This window comes from Bubalus kerabau, chromosome 3 (assembly GCF_029407905.1).
Source record: "Bubalus kerabau isolate K-KA32 ecotype Philippines breed swamp buffalo chromosome 3, PCC_UOA_SB_1v2, whole genome shotgun sequence".
NCBI lineage: Eukaryota > Metazoa > Chordata > Mammalia > Artiodactyla > Bovidae > Bubalus > Bubalus kerabau.
In genome coordinates, this window is record NC_073626.1 from 157,485,094 (window position 1) to 157,502,856 (window position 17,763).

The window sequence follows — 17,763 nt, forward strand, 5'->3', positions numbered from 1 at the left end:
ATTTAAAGAAAATCTTGGAAAGGGAAAATGATTACCAAAGGCTCTTCTGTCTTAAATTCCATGTTCCTCCTACCATGTGTACCCTGATTTTCCTTAGCTGGTCATTTGCAGGACAGCTGAAGGGTATTCTTTTATACTTGCTTAGCACAGAACTGGCTCTCACCCTTAGGCATACTCCCCAAAATAGGCTCTCTTCATTTATTAAAATAAGGTCTGAACCTAGGGGATTTATAGGTGGGGAAGATCCCCTGGAGAAGGGAATGGCTACCCACTCCAGTATTCTTGCCTGGAGAATTCCATGGACAGAGGAGCCTGGCGGGCTACAGTCTATGAGTTTGCAATGAGTCAGACATGACTGAGTGACTAATATTATTCAACAATAAAGAAAGGAGAAAAAGTGAAAAACAAAAGTGACTATTTATTCTAGGAAAAGTATATTGGGATTTCCCTGGTGGTTCAGTGTTTAAGACTCTGTGCTTTCAATGCAGGGGCCTTGGGTTTGATACCTGGTCAGGGAATTAAAATCCCATATGCTGCATGGCATGGCCAAATTAAAAAAAATAGTGTATTAACTGCTGAAGACTTCAGAAATCATAGAAGTGGGGCAGTGAGAGGGTTGAGGGGAGGAGAGAGACATTCACATTAAAATAGCAATGACCAGAGAGTCACAGGGACAGACAAAGAGTAAACTGAGAAAGTATGTTTAAGTTAAACTTACTAAAAAGGGAGAAAATGATGGTATATTTTATAATTAGGAATAAGGTGACCACTTTGGAAGGAATGATGCTAAAGCTGAAACTCCAGTACTTTGGCCACCTCATGCAAAGAGTTGACTCATTGGAAAAGACTCTGATGCTGGGAGGGATTGGGGGCAGGAGGAGAAGGGGATGACAGAGGATGAGATGGCTGGATGGCATCACTGACTCGATGGACGTGAGTCTGGGTGAACTCCGGGAGTTGGTGATGGACAGGGAGGCCTGGCGTGCTGTGGTTCATGGGGTCGCAAAGAGTCGGACACGACTGAGCGACTGAACTGAACTGAACTGAAAGTAGTATATACAAGGAATTCCAACTGGATGGGAAATGAATGTTTGGGTCATTACATGTGCTAATGACCATTCAGATGGACAGACTAAACCATCCATTAAGACTAAATATTAATGATCTAGAGTCTGACAAGCATGAAACTTGCCAACCTAAAAGTTTCAACTTAAGAGTGATTCATTTTGATATTTGGCAAAACTAATACAGTTATGTAAAGTTTAAAAATAAAATAAAATTAAAAAAAAAAAAAAGAGTGATTCAACTGGAAATAGTGTAGTTTGGGCTTAAATGATGCTTCTACAGGTAATGAAAACTTCACAAAATCACTTTACTTCAGAGGGAATTAAAAAGGATATTTTGAGCTAGCTTTATTGTGTGTGACAGCACATATTGATCTGATTTAGAGATAATTGCCTCAACTGTGTATCCCAGCAAAGGTAAGAACTATTTTTAAAAAATGAGAGTACAAATCAGAACAGTGAAATAATAAGCAAAATAAAGCCATCTAATAAGTACACATAGTAGTTAATGTTAATGCCATCAACATTAGTTGGCATTTGTTTCTAATTTAGAATTTTCCCAATAATGAATATCCTGATATCTCAATAGTAATTCCCCCAATATAACCAATGATAAATATTTTAGTTAACATTTCTCATAGACTTGACAAAGACCAGGAATATCTAAAATTTCTCTTGCCATTGCCCCATTCCATAATGATACTTGAATATTGTCATAGATATCTCTACACATATTAGGATTGTATGGGGCTTCTCTGATGGCTCAGCAGGTAAAGAAACAGACTTAAATGCAGGGGACACTGGTTCAATCCCTGGGTCGGGAAGATCTCCTGGAGGAAATGGCAACCCACTCCAGTATTCTTGCCTGGAAAATTCCATGAACAGAGGAACTTGGCAGGCTACAGTCCATGGGTATAAATATGTGTGAACGAGTTTAGATAAAAGCTTTATGTAAAGCTTTAAAAAAAACAATCACGGAATGCATTTAGCCAAATTTCTCAGTATTGAGTATAAGTAAAACTAATAATTAAGATCCAAATACATGACACTCAATGTGAGAGTGAGTCTGAACACTTAAGTTACAATCCCAGTTCTGTAACATTTGTGACAATGGATGTAAGTTACTTTTTTACAAGTTTTTTCATTCTGTAAAAGTGAGGTCATTTCTACCTTTCATTACCCTTAGAATCCTGTCCTCTGATACATTGCGGGCTTACCGGGGGTGGTACTCCTCTCCCAGGAGACGGTAAGCACTCCAGTGTCAGGGTTTGCCTCCAGGTGCAAGTTCGTTGGTGGGGACAGTGCTACACAGAAAAAAATTTTAATTAAAAGTTAAAGTTCGGATGGAGTTTCCCAGGTGGTGCTAGTCGTGAAGACTCTGCCTGCCAATGCAGTTGTTGTAAGAGATGTGGGTTCAACTCCCAGGTCAGGAAGATCCCCTGGAGGAGGGCATGCAAACCCACTCCAGTATTCTTGCCTGGAGAATCCCATGGACAGAGGAGCCTGGAAGGCTACAGTCCATGGGGTCACAAAGAGTTGGACACGACGGAAGAGACTTAGCATGCACGCACACATGCACACAAAACTAGCATAAAGTGCTTGAGCTGTAGAATTTCTCTCCCTTCCTCCCCACCCCTTCCCTCTCTCCCTTCCTTCAATTACCAGTAAAAATAAAGAAGTTGTACTTTAAAACCATGATGGATAGCAATTCTCTAAGAGCACTTTTTTTTTTTAACAATTTTAAATTTTGCAACACTGCTGAAATCTTTTTCTGTGTTGTCAATTCACAGATAACTTTTGATATGGAAAGAACACTTCTGATGTCATGAATTATATGATATCAGTTGAACTTGCTACTCCAGACTTAGAGAATAGCTAATAATATAAGTAGGAATGAAATCTTTCCCTTGTGTCATTATCGTAAGTAAAAAGCGATACCGCTATCAGTTACCTTTAAAAAGTGCCAACAGTTTAAAATATGAAAAGAGGCAAAGAACTCTTACGTGTCACCACTTTCTTCACAATTGGTGCCTCTCTCTCTTGCCCGTCTCTGAGGACAGAGATGGTGTAAACGTATTCCACACCTGGAGTCAGGCCAGACACCACGATGCTCCCTGACTCTGAAGTCACTTCTCGGGGTGCTTCTCCTCCCTGGCTTGGTCGTACACCCAGCTAGGAGAAAGAAGACAAAATCAACACCAAGGACAAATATTTCCAGAGCTGGGTTACTGCTGAGAATTTGTGGTTACGCTTCGCATAATGTGGACTCCTCAGGAACTGTACTCTGCTTTTAGTTGGGAATAAGTTGGGACCTTACTTTAGCTCTATTAAATAATTTCACTGGAAATTCCCCAGAACTGGGGGGACGGTGCCAGTTAAGGCAAGTATCTTCCAAAACTAAGTTAAGGTAGTTTATAATGGAAGGTTCCAGAGAAACATCATTACATATTGCTTCACTTGATAAATAACCTCCTGGTACAAACCAGAAGTACACAAAGGCTTTTGGCTACATGTCCTTTCGTTTCTTATTTTCTTTTTGCTGGAAGAAATCCTCGCGTTCTCTCTTTAATGAGTTACTAACATTCAACTTAGGTACCAGCCCCTGTAACACTTTGTACTTCAAAAACAGTCCTTTTGAAGAAGTATATTCACAGCTTCAAATGCAAGATTGGTATGTTACAAAAGAAGAATTAAGATTACTATGCCCAGAATTTTCAACCCTTTTAGTATTTTATTTTAAAAAACCTAGGTAATATTGTGTCATCAGGGTTCAACTCTGGAGGCAGCCTTAGTAAGGTATAAGGCTTCTAAAAGTCCAAATGACACTACTAAGGGAAATTTAAAAGATACATTGACGATCTTCAAAAAGGGATTCTCTGTATTTAAGTAGTGTAATTACCAATATGCTATTGCATATTTCAAAAAAGAAGTGGTCTTTGGTATATATTTTAAAACAAACAATCACTAGGATTTAGTCTTGATTTTCAAGTATACTAAATATTTCTCTCTCCACTCTCTAAATTCCAAAGAAAGGAAATCTTTAAACACATTCATTTGTATTCCTCACTTCCCTAATACTATTACTTTAAAAAAACAAGTATCCAGATCTATAGGGAAGAGTTTAATCTTAACTTCTATTAAGAGATTCACCCAAGGGGCTTTGAACAAGTTGAGATGAAACTGATTGAATGAAAATGTGATTTTTGAGCTATTCTGAGTTTAATTGGTCTCCCTAAATTGGTTTTTGTGAACTTGATACCTATTTAGAACAACACAACAAATGCGGTTTCCCTATATATATCTTTAAATGTAATTCCCTGCAGGAAAGGATAGAGAAAATAAGATAACAACAAATAACAGCTTCATACTAATGTTTTCTTCTTTGCAAAGCACTTTTACAGCCTCAATCCATCTTTCCAGCAATTCAGGGAGGCAGAAGTATTGTGATGCTCTGACAATGTGGCCAGAGAGGTACGAACAGAAACAGGATAAAACCCAAGTCACCCGATTCTTGAAACATCCTGTTTTAACCACATCCAGAAACACGAGGGCACCTCAGGGCTATATCACTAGAGATTAGGAACATCTGCAATTTACCTTAAAGCCAATCCTTGGGGCAGGTGTCCATGTAATCACAATGGTGGTCTCAGTCACCTCTGTGTTGTAAGGTGGGATGGAGCCCAGAGGCTGCACTGTGAAATGGAATCAAAAAAGCACGTGTTCAAACCTCGGAATCACAGAGAATACAGATAAATGTTTTTTATCTGGTACCTCAGTTCAGCCAACTAACGATCCAAAATGTAACATTTAACATATATGAAAATTTGGAGTAGATCAGTGCCTTTCAATCTTTCATGTACCACACAAATCATCTGAGACCTGGCTTAAATGCAGGATCTGATTCTGTAGGTGCATATGTGGCTGGGTAGTTTGCCTTTCTGTAACACCAATGCCGTAGGTCCATGAATCACATTTGAATAACGAGGAGTTGGATGACCACAGAGGACACTTTCAACTCCTTGGATTCTGTAATCTGTGTATTTTCATCATGTTTGGGATTTGAGTTTGATGACAACAACTTTCCCGATCATCAGTATAAAATCCCATATAAAATGTAAAATTGGCCATCACAAACTGATTATCACTCTGCTTCTTAATCATTATTTTGAGAACAATGGTTAAATTATAGATTATGCTGAGTCATTCCATAATGATGGCCAATTATTTTTTATTTCATATAGGAGTAACTAACTAACAATATTGTGATAGTTTCAGGTGGAAAGCAAAGGGATTCAGCCATACATATACACGCATCCATTGTCCCCCAAGCTCCCTTCCCATTCAAGCTGATGGCCAATTATTTTTGGGTGCAAAAAGAGATGTCATATGAAAGTTAAACAAAATCTGCCACCATGGATGAACTTATAAATTCTAAATAGTCTTTCTTTAAATATATAATTATTCATTCAGAATACTCACAGTACAGAAATTTAGCATTCTGCCACTGGAATTAGGTATTATAAGAAAAGTTGATTTCAAATCTCCTAGATCCTGACATCACTTTTATTTCTTAGTGAAAATAATACTTAAAAAAAAAGGAAGAGTATGTGTACACAAAGTTGAGATACACATTTTCAACAGTCTTACAGACTTTATCATAAACTTAAACTCTTTAAAATGTAATTGGCAGAACAACTAAACCTTGTAATAAGGGGAACAAGCATTTCGATAACTGGCTGCTATGGGAAAGGTGAGGTCTTAGAAGTTAAGGCATTTGTATCAGGTGAGTCAAATGCCAGGTTTTCGAGCATGTGGCCATGGCACATGGCCTTCATAATTTCTTCCTCTTTGCATCCCAACCAAATTTTTGTACCCACCGAGAAAAAACTTAGCAAATGCATTTTTCTTCTAAATTATGAATGGCTGATTTGACAAAGACATCCTGCAGACTTAGACAAATGAATATTAAAAGTTTTTATTTTATTACTCAGCTCCAGTCATGGGAAAATTCAGGCCCAGCACTGCAATTGTCTTCCAATCTAGATTTTCATGTGCAACTTTTAAAAAATTACTTTGAAAATCCTGTTGTCTGAAAAAACAAAATATGTGTGTGGGCTCCTTTGTAATGACTGCTCTAATGGCTGGACTGAAGTTCTACTGGTTTAGAGGCATGTTTCACGAGTATGTTATTATTTTGATGATGTTTTCAGGAGAATTAGGATGGGTGACCCATGACGCCTTCCCAGAGTCACTGAAATCATACACTATTTGGTTGCCACTGACTTTGCCAAAATGCCATGGCCATCCCTGAGTGACAATTTAATGACCACAAGAAACAATTCAGGGAGCAGTCAGTTTCTTTCACTGAACATCTGGGAAAGCCACAATTTTTTCAAAAAAAACATTCTCAACTGTCTTGGGCTTTACGATTGGGTGTTTTCTATTGCTTGAGCCAGCCAGCTAAAAGGTTCCCAAGTTTAAGATGATGCTCTCTGCCTGGGAACACCATTACAGGAAACCCTCCAAACCACAAACCCACAAACTGATGGCAAACAAAGAATGTGACTGTAAGTATGAGCTATGGAGTCTGGCAGTTCTTGTTAGGTGAAGGACAGCCTGGATGTTAAAAAAATAAAATCTGCCCTATTTATAAAGGAGTAGGCTGGTTTTCCCCCAGAAACAGCTCTCCTACCCCCACCATATGCTCTTAAGAATTTAGTACAAGTTATAAAACCCAGAAAAGTTATTCCAGAATTTAGTTTGGTAACAGTAAAAAAAAACTACAGAAACTTAGAGCAATTCCAAAAATATGCAAGTCCAGCTGATGTTCACCACCTCAGAACACCCTGCTAACAGAAGCTTATTTAAATCTAAAGCATGGGGAGGCTTCCCAGGTGGTCCAGTGGTTAGAAAGCATGGATTCTACCCCTGGTCAGGGAACTAAGATCGTGCATGCTGCACAGTGTAGCAAAGAAAAAAAATGTTAAACCTAACTTTGATTGAGCTGTTTTCACAATCATCTAGTCAACAAATATTTTTTGAAAGCATACTATATGCAAGGCATCACTTTTATCTAATAAAAGAAGTTTTGTCAGTTAACTCAAATAAAATTTTATTTTTATAAATGTACTGTGTATACAATAAAATAACATGTCCAGTATATCAAAGTCTCCAAAAGTACTTGAAATAGCCAATAATTGCCCCACCCATGCCACTTATTATTGTTAGTATCATTAAAAATGCTTTTTCTTAGAGAAATGCAAATCAAAACTACAATAAGATACCACCTCACACCAATCCGAATGGCCATTATTATAAAGTCTACAAATAAAAAACATTGGGATCGCTTCTCGGCCTTTTGGCTAAGATCAAGTGTAAAAAACACTGGAGAGGGTGTGGAGAAAAGGGACCCATTCCTACACTGTTGTGGGAATGTAAATTGGTGCAGTCACTATGGAGAACAGTATGGAGGTTTTTCAAAAGAACTGAAAATAGAGGTGCCATATGATCCAGCAATTCCACTCCTGGACATATACACAGACAAATTATAATTCTAAAAGATACATACATCCCTAGATTTATAGCAGCACTATTTACAACAGCCAAGACACAGAAGCAACCTAAATGTCCATCAACATATGAATGAATAAAGATGTGGTACATATATTAAAATAGAATATTACTCAGCCATTAAAAAGAATGAATGTCATTTGTAGTAACATGGGTGGACCTAGAGATTTTCATACTAAGTGAAGTCAGAAAGAAGGACAGATGCCATATATCACTTACGTGTGGAATCTAAAATACAACACAAATGAACATATCTACAAAAAAAAAAAAGGCTCACAAATGCAGAGAACACCCTTGCGGCTGCCAAAGGAAGGGGAGGTGGGGGAGGAAAGATTGGGAGTTTGTGATTAGAAGGTTCAACTAGTATATATAGGATGGATATACAACAAGGTCCTACTGTACAGCACAGGGAACTATACACAACATCCTGTGAGAAATCATAATTGAAAAGAATATGAAAAAGAATATATTTTCATATGTATAACTGAGTCATTTTGCTGTTCAGCACATATTAACCCAACATTGTAAATCAACTATTTTTTCAATAAAATAAACAAGATGCTTATTCTTTTATAGGCATTTTATCCAACAAAAGAAACTATGTAAAATATGTTTCATGTTAAAAAGTAAAAAAGATAACACGTGGTCAGTAAAAGACTACTACTAAATTCTCCGTTCTAATGCAATGAATGTCATCTATAAGAAACAGGTATTTATAAGAAATACAAAGATACTGATTTCATGTTAATAGATTTTAGAGTCTTAGTAACATATAACATAAAATAGCAACATCCAAAGGTCAGCTTATAGATAAAAAGTAGATTTTACTTGTTTATGACTAGTAGTTACTTAGGAAAAAGCATTTACTGCCAAGCTTTATACATGCAATTTAAATGGAAATAAATTTTTAGTAAATTATGAATTCCTACAAAGAAAATTTTATAGACACTTTTTTTGTGTGAAATAAATTCCACAGTAATTTATAAACTAAACTTATATTCACTTTTTGAATGCTTTTTAACATCTATTTTTCAAGTTAGAGTAAGATTTGTGGAAAGCTTTTAGGAAACTGCAAGCTAGTTTACAGTTGCAATATGTGCTGAAAAAGTGTTAAGTTAGGTCCTTCTGTAATTCAAAATGAGCTAAAAACAGCAATTAATGCTTATCTAGAAATTATGGGTCTCATATTTCTTTGTAATGTAAATGAGATGCATTAATAGAAATCAATTCATGAATATGAATTTAATAGAAACCAACTCATGAATACAATCCTCTATTGTGATATAGCCATGAGATTTACGGTCACTTCCTGTAAAGTGTTGAGCAAAAGACAGACATGACCAAAAATTACTATCAATATTTTTCCTTCTGTGGAATTTTGAGAGTGATTTAAGAAAAGTTAAAAAAAAAAAAAAAGCTATCCTGTTCTGCAGAAGTACTTTAATCTGCTGTTGTCAACACTCATTACTTCCTTAGCTTCTTGTCCTGTTGGTTTCTATTCAACTGGTAGATGTTTTTCTTTCACATTTAATGCTGTCGTTCGATGCACAAAGTATCAGGATGTAGACACAGTGGCTGATTTTTTTCTTGCCTTAACTAGTATTTAGTAAATTCATTTAATTCAGTAGCATTCAATTTTCGAATAACTTGGGTGTCTTAAACCATGCTACTCAAAGTACTGGTCTAGGAGGAAATAAGGATCTTGGTAACATATATCATATAACTCACTGCTTCCTTCATCAAGAAAACTTTGCTTCAAAAAGTATTAACTGAACAGCATGCTCCCTGATCCATTCTGGCATAAGCTCATTAGTCCACGTAACAAACAACTCACAGAGCAGCAGTGGGTCCATGGATCACACTTTGAGTAGGACCACTTTAAATATCTCTTTTTCAAATTAAAAATAATTATTTAAAACTTGTACAAAATTTTTAAGTTAACTTTGTTCTTTTTTGGCCACACTGCACAGCTTGTGGTTCCCTGACCAGGGAACTAGGCAGGGACAGCAGAGAGTCTTAACCACTGGACCGCCATGAAATTCCCTAAGTTAACTTCTTAAAAAATGGATGAAGGAGAGAGAATGTAAATACAGATGAGACATCACCAAGAAAAGACATTTAAATTTTGACTTACAAGTGGTGAAGACTCCGGTGACTCTGGGGCTCTGCTGATTGCCCTTCAGGGCTACAAGGCTTACAGCATACTCAGAGCCAGGCTGCAGGTTCCTCAGTGGGTACTGCGAGGCTGCGGGCCCCACGTTGTACTGCTTGGGCTGGCCTCCCCGGGTCAGGCCCACGGTCAGTCGGTACCCGACTATCCGGGCGCGAGGTGGAGTCCAGGTCACTATGACCGTGGTATCGGTTTCATTGATAAACTGGAGGTTGGTGGGAGCATCCAATTCTAGAAAAAGAGATGAAACATGTCAAGAAGTAGCTGCACTTCAGAATTATCATACTGAAATCCTAAAGCTTGACTGAATTTTCTAAGTTCTTTCTTCTCAAGGTTGAAACAAAGATCAAAACCTTGGAAATACTGAGCCATGAAGAAGAGACTGAGTGCTACAGAGAACTTCACAAAACTCTTGTCAGTCATGAGAAATCACTCACTGTGTTTGCCTGACTTTGATCCTGTGGAAAGTTTATAATTTTCCAGCATGATTTTCCCATTACCCTCAGAAATTACACTACCATTGCAGAGATGGTATTTAAAAACAAAAGCCAGTACTTGTGAAGCTATAGTTTGTTCTGCTCTGAGCCAAATAGGTGAAGAAAACAGAAATAAACCCATGAGGGTAAGAAGAAAAGTTCCACATGGAGCGCAGTGACGTTTTCTGCATTTATTCAATGACTAATCCTTTGCTTGAATAATAAAAGTAACTTTCACCTGATTCAGATGAGACAAAAATGATAACATATACTCAGAACCTCAGATTCATGGCAAGAACCTGGTGAGTTTGCCCTAGCACAAAGAATCACATAAATTGTTGGTTTTCTTCTTGAGTGTGATAACTGGCAATTTCCCTACAATAATTTAAAACACTTTTCAGAGGGAGGAAATGTTTAAGAGGTAGTCAAGTATACAACAAAGCATGGGCTTTGGAGTCAAAAAGACATAGGTCTATGTGGATCCCCACTCCATCATTTCTCAGCTCTGTTACTTTGCAGGTTGCAGCATTTTTTATAAGCTTCAGTCTCTTCATGTATCCCGTAGGGATAATAATAAGACCTTCCTTATTAACTCAAAATGAGGATTAAATATGAGGATAATAAAGAACTGAGCATATGACCTGGTGCTTAATACACATTGAATGTTTTAGTAATTACTATTTATAAATAATTCTGCTATAAAAGGATTAGGAGACTATACTCGAAGTCTGACTTAGGTATATTTAGTTACACAAATAGTACTCAAATTTTCAATCCATGTCTCCATTAGCAAGGAAAATTAGGCTAAGTTTTGCTCCTTTCGTGTCATGTCCCCATGTATTTGGGAAATGGACTACCATTTAGCCTCTATGGAGGCTATACATTTCCTGGCCTCTGAGTATGTTCCTGTTTCTAATTGTGAACCCAGGAGTGAATGGAATGCTGCCCATTGATCACAAGTGGAAAGGGAGGGTAGAGATAAAGGACCCCAAACCTACTGGTTGCCTGCTGTGCCGTCAGAGGCTTGCTCTCCCTCCCCTGGTTCACAGCAAAGACTTTGAAGTGATAAGTGACCCCAGGGGACAGCCCGGTGACTTCTGCAAAGGTGTTCCTGCTGATGGGCAGCCTCTGCCCATGCTCCCCGGGCAGGTTGACGGGGATCACATCCACGCGGTAACCGGTTACTGGACTCTCTGGGGGTGTCCACATGATGGTGATCTTCACATCTGTCACCTCCACAAACTGCAGGTCCCTGGGAGGGGGAACTTTATCTAACAGACAAGAGCCAAGCAGTCATTCGCAATTCCTGCTGAGGATTATTTTTAAAAAACCAGTTTGCCAAATGTTTATAAGGCAATTCATAGAGCCCCTCTCTTCAGAGCAAAGCTGTTTTCTCTTTAAATCTAAGAACACATTTTGGGGGTTATATTTTCATGGTTTAGTCATCTTGCTTACATTTGACATTTAAAACTATTATGTAAAATGTGAATGTAAGCAGATGAGTTTCCATCAAATGAAGTGTCCTATTGGGGGGTTTAAAATAAACATACCCCCCAAAACCCCTAAGCAAACTCTTGTGACAACAGAAAAAATGTGGTTTTTACTTTAATGAATCTTTTTTTAATACTTAAGAGCAACAGATGAACTACCCCTTAGGTTTCTTGGGGAAAATATGAAAGCTTTATGCTGTCAATTTTTAATCAGGAAAGCCAATAGCCAGCTTTTATTAGTTACTTTACAGTGAGAACATTTCAGCTAAATTTCATAAGTTCAGGGATAGAGTAATCTATAGGATGACTTGCATATAGGAACCATAGACAGAGGCAAAATAAACCCCCCAAAGAGACAATTATTCTTTGATCTTACACGTCTGGTTGTCCCTAGCAGGCTCATGGAGTGAACACAAGCCAAGGTTGGTTTTGTTCCTCTGGCAAAATGGAGGTTCAAGATGTGACTTTCTTAAGCCTTAAAAGGTAAGACAGCACAAGAAGCAGCTTTAGGTTACCTGAACGTGGGACTCCAGTGGTTTCTTGCTGGATGAAGACCGGAGTACTTTCTTGATTTTCTTCCACAGCATAGATGGTGATGTTATACTGAACGCCAGGTTGCAAGTCACTGAGAGTGACAGAGTTGGCAGTTTCAGGAAGATTGAGTTCTGTGCTACTACCCTCTACGGATGGGGAATAGACGATTCTGTATCCTGCAGATTCAGAAGAAAAATAGTAAAACACACTGATGAAACACAGGTTTCAAAAGGCATAAATTCCCCTTTCCTAATAGCCCTTAGCATCTTGGTAGATCACTCTTGAAGAGTGAGCAATTCTTCTGGACTCATTCAATAGTGCTACTTCTTATAAGAACTGTTCAGTCCAAAGATTAAATAAGAATAGTCATGCAAAGCTTTTTAATAATAAAGATCATCCTCAAAGACCGAGATCCTTAATAAATGTCTATTAGAGAAGCCGGGAGGTGAAAATATTCATGTTAAATCGATTTCTTTTTCTTTGAGCTCTAGATGATGGGAGCAATCAAGGAACCACTCTGAGCCAGAGTTGTCTAGCCTGTCTATGTCTTTTAAGAACTTCAGAAACAGTGAAATCACCTAATGAGCTAATAAGGCATCTCGGCTGCCTCTAAGAATAAGTCTCAGAGTGAGGTTTTCAGAAGAACTACCCCTCGTCTATCATGGGAATGCCTTGTTTAATAAATCCATGAGCTGGATTTCGAGGTTTGTGCCTGTGTGATTGTGTGTGTGCATGTTTGTGTGAAACAGGTTAATTAAGACATATTTAAGAGGAAATTATTCATAAGAAAGTAAGGCTGTAAGGCTTAATTAATACCACACACAGACACACATATATCTACACTATGGTCCAGGAATTACAATAGAGATATATAAGTGATTTGCCTGCTCCTAGATCAGAATCCACTCCCTCACCTCTTACGGCAACAAGATTAACATAGGAGCCAAGAAGAGGCAGGTACGCTGACCTGTGATGGGCGCCCTGGGTCTGCTCCAGCGAACGACAATGGAAGTGTCATCAACCTGGTCCACGGTAGGGTCAGGAGGGGCGTCAGGTGCTAACAAAGAAAGGAAGAAATGAGTAAAGCAGGAAATACTGCTATGGGTCTGTTTCACAGGGGGAAAAAACATCTTTTCACACCACACATACCTGTGGTCTGTGAGGTAGACAGGATCAAATTCTGCTCTCCTTCCTCGGATATCTCGTAAACATTCACAGTGTATTTTCGGCCGGGAAGCAGGTCAGGGATGTTCACGGAAGTGGCTGTGCTGGGAAGATCTTTGAAATAAAAGGGAAAGGTTACTATCAGAGCATACCAATCCCTCTAAGGACTCCATAACCTTTGAGAAGGATAGTTTTAAAACTATATATTCATGGGGGTGGAGGGAATGAATGAAGAAAACTATAAAGAAATATACTAATGTATAGTCAGTAATTATCAATGCACTATGAGATATTTTTTCCCCCTTTATCAAATATTTTCTCTAAGGATATATAATTTTAAACCGCCCCCAAATTTGTAAACGTTGTCCTCTGTAGTTAGAAGTCTAAGTAGTGGTTATGGGTGAGGGATGATGGGGGAGGAGGGATGTTCTTTTTCTTGATCTGGGTCCTGGTCACGTGGGTGTGTTCTTTTTATAAAAATTCACTGAGTTCTATGTTTATGATTTGTGTACTTTTCAGTGTGTATATTTCTCCACAATAAAGTTTTTAAAAGTCTGTTACACATGAGAATCTGAAAAGCATGAATAAGGGTACTGTGTCTCTCCCAAAGCTAACAGTCCCCATGCTGGCAATTACTTCCAGGAAGAACACACTATTGTTATGTGGACCTGTGCCCAGGCTAACACATAACACAGCTCCCACCAGGGACCAGGAAAGTGAGCATGGTTCAGGAAACACCCAGGTTGGTTCTAAAAAGGGTCAGTTGTTTTCCGTCCTCACACTGGAGGGTCAACTAGTTCCAAACTTCCCAGGCCACCTGCGTGGATGCCGCCCCCCCCCACCCCCCCCCGCCCAGCTCCACCCCCAGCAGAATCTGCCAGCAGCTGGTCATCAACACATTGAGCTCACCCAGGTACTGTGGTTCATCTCCCTCTTCACTCAGCTCATACTCCACCCGGAATCCAGACACAGTGTCCGAAGCCGAGACCCAGGAAACCACAAAGCTGCTGGCTGTGATTTCAGTCACCGACTCAGAGGTGGCCACAACAGGAGACAAGGGTGTGGTCTCTCCCGTCACAGTGTTGCCTAGAGTCACAGAGAGGACAAAGAGCCTTCAGCCACAGATAAAACTTACTACCATCATCTGTAAAATACCATTAAAAAAAAAAATGTAGGTGCCGGACTTCCCCATTAGTCCCAGTGGTTAAGAATCCACCTGCCAATGCAGTGGACATGGGCTTGATCCCTGCGTCCAGGAACTAAGATCCCACATGTTACAGGGCAACCAAGCCCATGCACCACAACTACTGAAGCCCATGCGCCCACGCTCCACAACAAGAGAAGCCACCAGAACAAGAAGCCCACACTGCAACAAAGAGTAGCCCCAGTTCACTGCAACTAGAGAAAGCCAATGCAGCAGTGAAGACCAGCGCAACGAAAAAAAATAAAATGTCGGTATTCATATTCATCCATGGAAGAAGATGAATCGAGAAGGAAAGCACTTCCTCTGGGGAGCCCAGGTCTGAGAAAGGCAGGCACAGATGGACGGGCCACTGGGGTACATACTGGTCACCGCTGGGCTCGTGCTGGTGGTGGTAAAGTCGAAGCGCGTCACCTCTCTTTGGCCATAGTGCTGGACGCTGATAAGCTGGCCCTCGTATACCACACCTGGCCTCAGGCCTTTGATCGTGTAGGAGTTTAAGTGGCCAGGAATGGTAGCCTCCTTCCAGCGGTTTGGAGAATTTTTCTAAAAATTTAAGTGAAAAAAAAAAATCACACAAGAATTTACAAAGATGAATGCTGGGAGATGATGTGGAGCATTTTTCAAAGAAGAACGAGGAGTCTATGAAGCTCCATTTGACGGGGATATCATGGAAAATTGGGATCAGAATAGAAACCTGTAGCAGAATTTGTTAATGTTAATAATAATGGTTATTACAGCTAATATTTACTGATGGTTTACTATGGTCCATCCTCCGTGCTGTTTTCCTTCCATTCTCTTATTTAAGGTTTATCTCTTACCTCCTCCAAGTTAGTGGTATTATTGTCCTGATTTTACAGATGAAGAAACAGAGTATGTGACATGCCCAAGAGTACACAAAGGGAGGCCCTGGGCACCTTCCTTTTTGAAAGATTAACTATTCAGTTTAATAACAGCAACCCAAGTTTTGCCTTTCCTAATTTTTAAATTTCCACAATGAACTGGGATATATTCCTCTTTGAAGTGGGAAAAGGCTTTATAGTCTATATTTATTTAGTGGGATACAAACCAAGTTTCTTACAGAGCAAAGGCATAATATTCTTTCATGACTCAGTTCCCGGGACCATCACATACAAGGCTTAACGCTGCTCTGGTTTTATGACTCATTCTTGGATATGAACTACTCCATCAAAAGTGGTTAGCCAACTTTGGGCAAGACTGCAGAAGAATGTGATCTCAGTTTATTTAATCTTTGTCTCCAGTTTATATTTTCACATCCTGTCCGAATTTATTAATATATCACGGATCACAAAATTTATGGCAATAAAATGTATAAAAAAGAAACATCCTTACTTCAAACAAGTTGAGATCATTTTAAGTATAAATATTCTACACTAATATAAGTCAAAATACATTTTTAATAGCCAGTGATTTTACAAAATTATCCAATCAACCAGTTCCTCAATAGTTCAGATACTCAAGTGTCCCTTTATAATTTTTAAATAAATGAAAGTGATCCTGGTACTCTCTAAATTTAAACACCTTGTGAAAAACATTAAAATTAGTCATTATAATTAGCTCAGATTTAATAGTAAGCCTTTCGCTCAATGTAAAATTTTTGGTTTGTTATTATAAGAAAATACTCAAGAATAAACTGTCAGGTGACAAATATTAAAGAAAAACCTAAAAGTGTTAAAAAATCTCAAAGAAATAACCTCCACTCTTTGGAGACTTTCTAACTTATATACATTTTGTATGTGTGCTAAGTCGCTTCAGTCGTGTCTGACTCTGTGTGACCCTATGAACTGTAGCATACCAGGCATCTGTCCATGGTATTCTTCAGACAAGAATACTGGAGTGGGTTGTCATGCCCTCCTCCAGGGGATCTTCCCGACCCAGGGATCGAACCCGCATCTCTTAAGTCTCCTTTATTGGCAGGTGGGTTCTTTACCACTAGCATCACCTGGGAAGCCCTGATATACATTTTATACCTATGTGCAATTATCCCTTATTACTGTGGTCTCACAGATACTTCAGAGTTAAATTTAAATTAAATAAAATCGATGAAGAGAAATGAGAGACAAGAAAGTGTTAGAGGGGAAATATATTCATCCCATCGACTAACATCATTAGACAAAAAGTTCTGCAAATGGCTACTACATATACTGTGGACATTAACAAAAAATGGGTGAGAGAAGAAAAAGAATGATTTCAACAGCTTGAATTTTTCAAAAAGAACTGAATACAATTGCATGAGTTGGTCAAATGTTTTATTTTACTTTGCTTTTTTAGTTCCTAGAAACCAATAGCTGTGATTTAAAATGGGCATTTTTCTCCTGTGCTTAAATAGTTTCTCAAATTAATGTCATACATTTTGGAGAGATATAAGGGCAGGCTTGAGAGGGTAAGAGAAACTACAACGTAATAGATCAATATCCTCCTTAGTGAGACTTAATAGATCAATATCCTCCTTAGTGAGGTTTCTTCAATTTCTAGATGATTAGTGGGAAGTCACAAAGTCATTCATTAAATACACTAACTATCCTTCATCTATACTTTTCTCTTATCATCTCTCCCTTCTATCCAAATAACTGCAAAGATTAGAAAGTAAGGTTTTATGAAATGATCATGGAAATTCCCTGGAGGTCTAGTGGTTAAGACTTGGGGTGTTCACTGTCATGGCCCGGGTTCAACACCTGGTTAGGGAACTACGATCCCTCAGGCCATGCGGCATGGTCAAAAAAAAAAAAAAAAGAAGAAACAATCACTTAAAAAGTGAATTAAAAAAGAAAGATATTAATTTAGCTATTTTGTTTTACAAATCATGGAAAATGATGCCAGTAGTTTTCTTTCCCTTTGATGGAGTTGCAAGACTTTTAAAAACTTTAGATTCTCTTCCCGTGCTGGGTAAGAATAATTTTAAGCATTATCATTTCTACTCACAAACAAGATGTTTCTAACATGAAGAGTTAAGTTTTCCTAAATACCAAAAGACAGCTAAGTCTATATGTGATTTAGATTGACCACATATTGTTTGGTCACTAAACAAATACAATGCCAAGTGAATAGTTCGTCAGATCTACTGGCTGAAAAC

The 17,763-nt window shown here is 38.5% G+C and overlaps 1 protein-coding gene across 12 annotated transcripts in view; it reads right to left on the bottom strand.

The window, feature by feature from the left end:
* The window catches only part of FN1 (fibronectin 1), a 68,418-nt gene that overhangs the window by 28,659 nt on the left and 21,996 nt on the right, over positions 1 to 17,763 (bottom strand). For all 12 annotated transcript variants that reach the window (XM_055573392.1, XM_055573391.1, XM_055573396.1 and 9 more), the window contains exons 14-23: positions 15,035 to 15,215; positions 14,378 to 14,554; positions 13,454 to 13,582; positions 13,272 to 13,361; positions 12,286 to 12,480; positions 11,279 to 11,551; positions 9,769 to 10,035; positions 4,662 to 4,756; positions 3,068 to 3,236; positions 2,282 to 2,368 (exon numbers count right to left, since the gene is read on the bottom strand). In XM_055573392.1, coding sequence (XP_055429367.1) covers positions 2,282 to 2,368; positions 3,068 to 3,236; positions 4,662 to 4,756; positions 9,769 to 10,035; positions 11,279 to 11,551; positions 12,286 to 12,480; positions 13,272 to 13,361; positions 13,454 to 13,582; positions 14,378 to 14,554; positions 15,035 to 15,215 — 1,663 coding nt within the window. The remainder of the gene's footprint in view (positions 1 to 2,281; positions 2,369 to 3,067; positions 3,237 to 4,661; positions 4,757 to 9,768; positions 10,036 to 11,278; positions 11,552 to 12,285; positions 12,481 to 13,271; positions 13,362 to 13,453; positions 13,583 to 14,377; positions 14,555 to 15,034; positions 15,216 to 17,763) is intronic.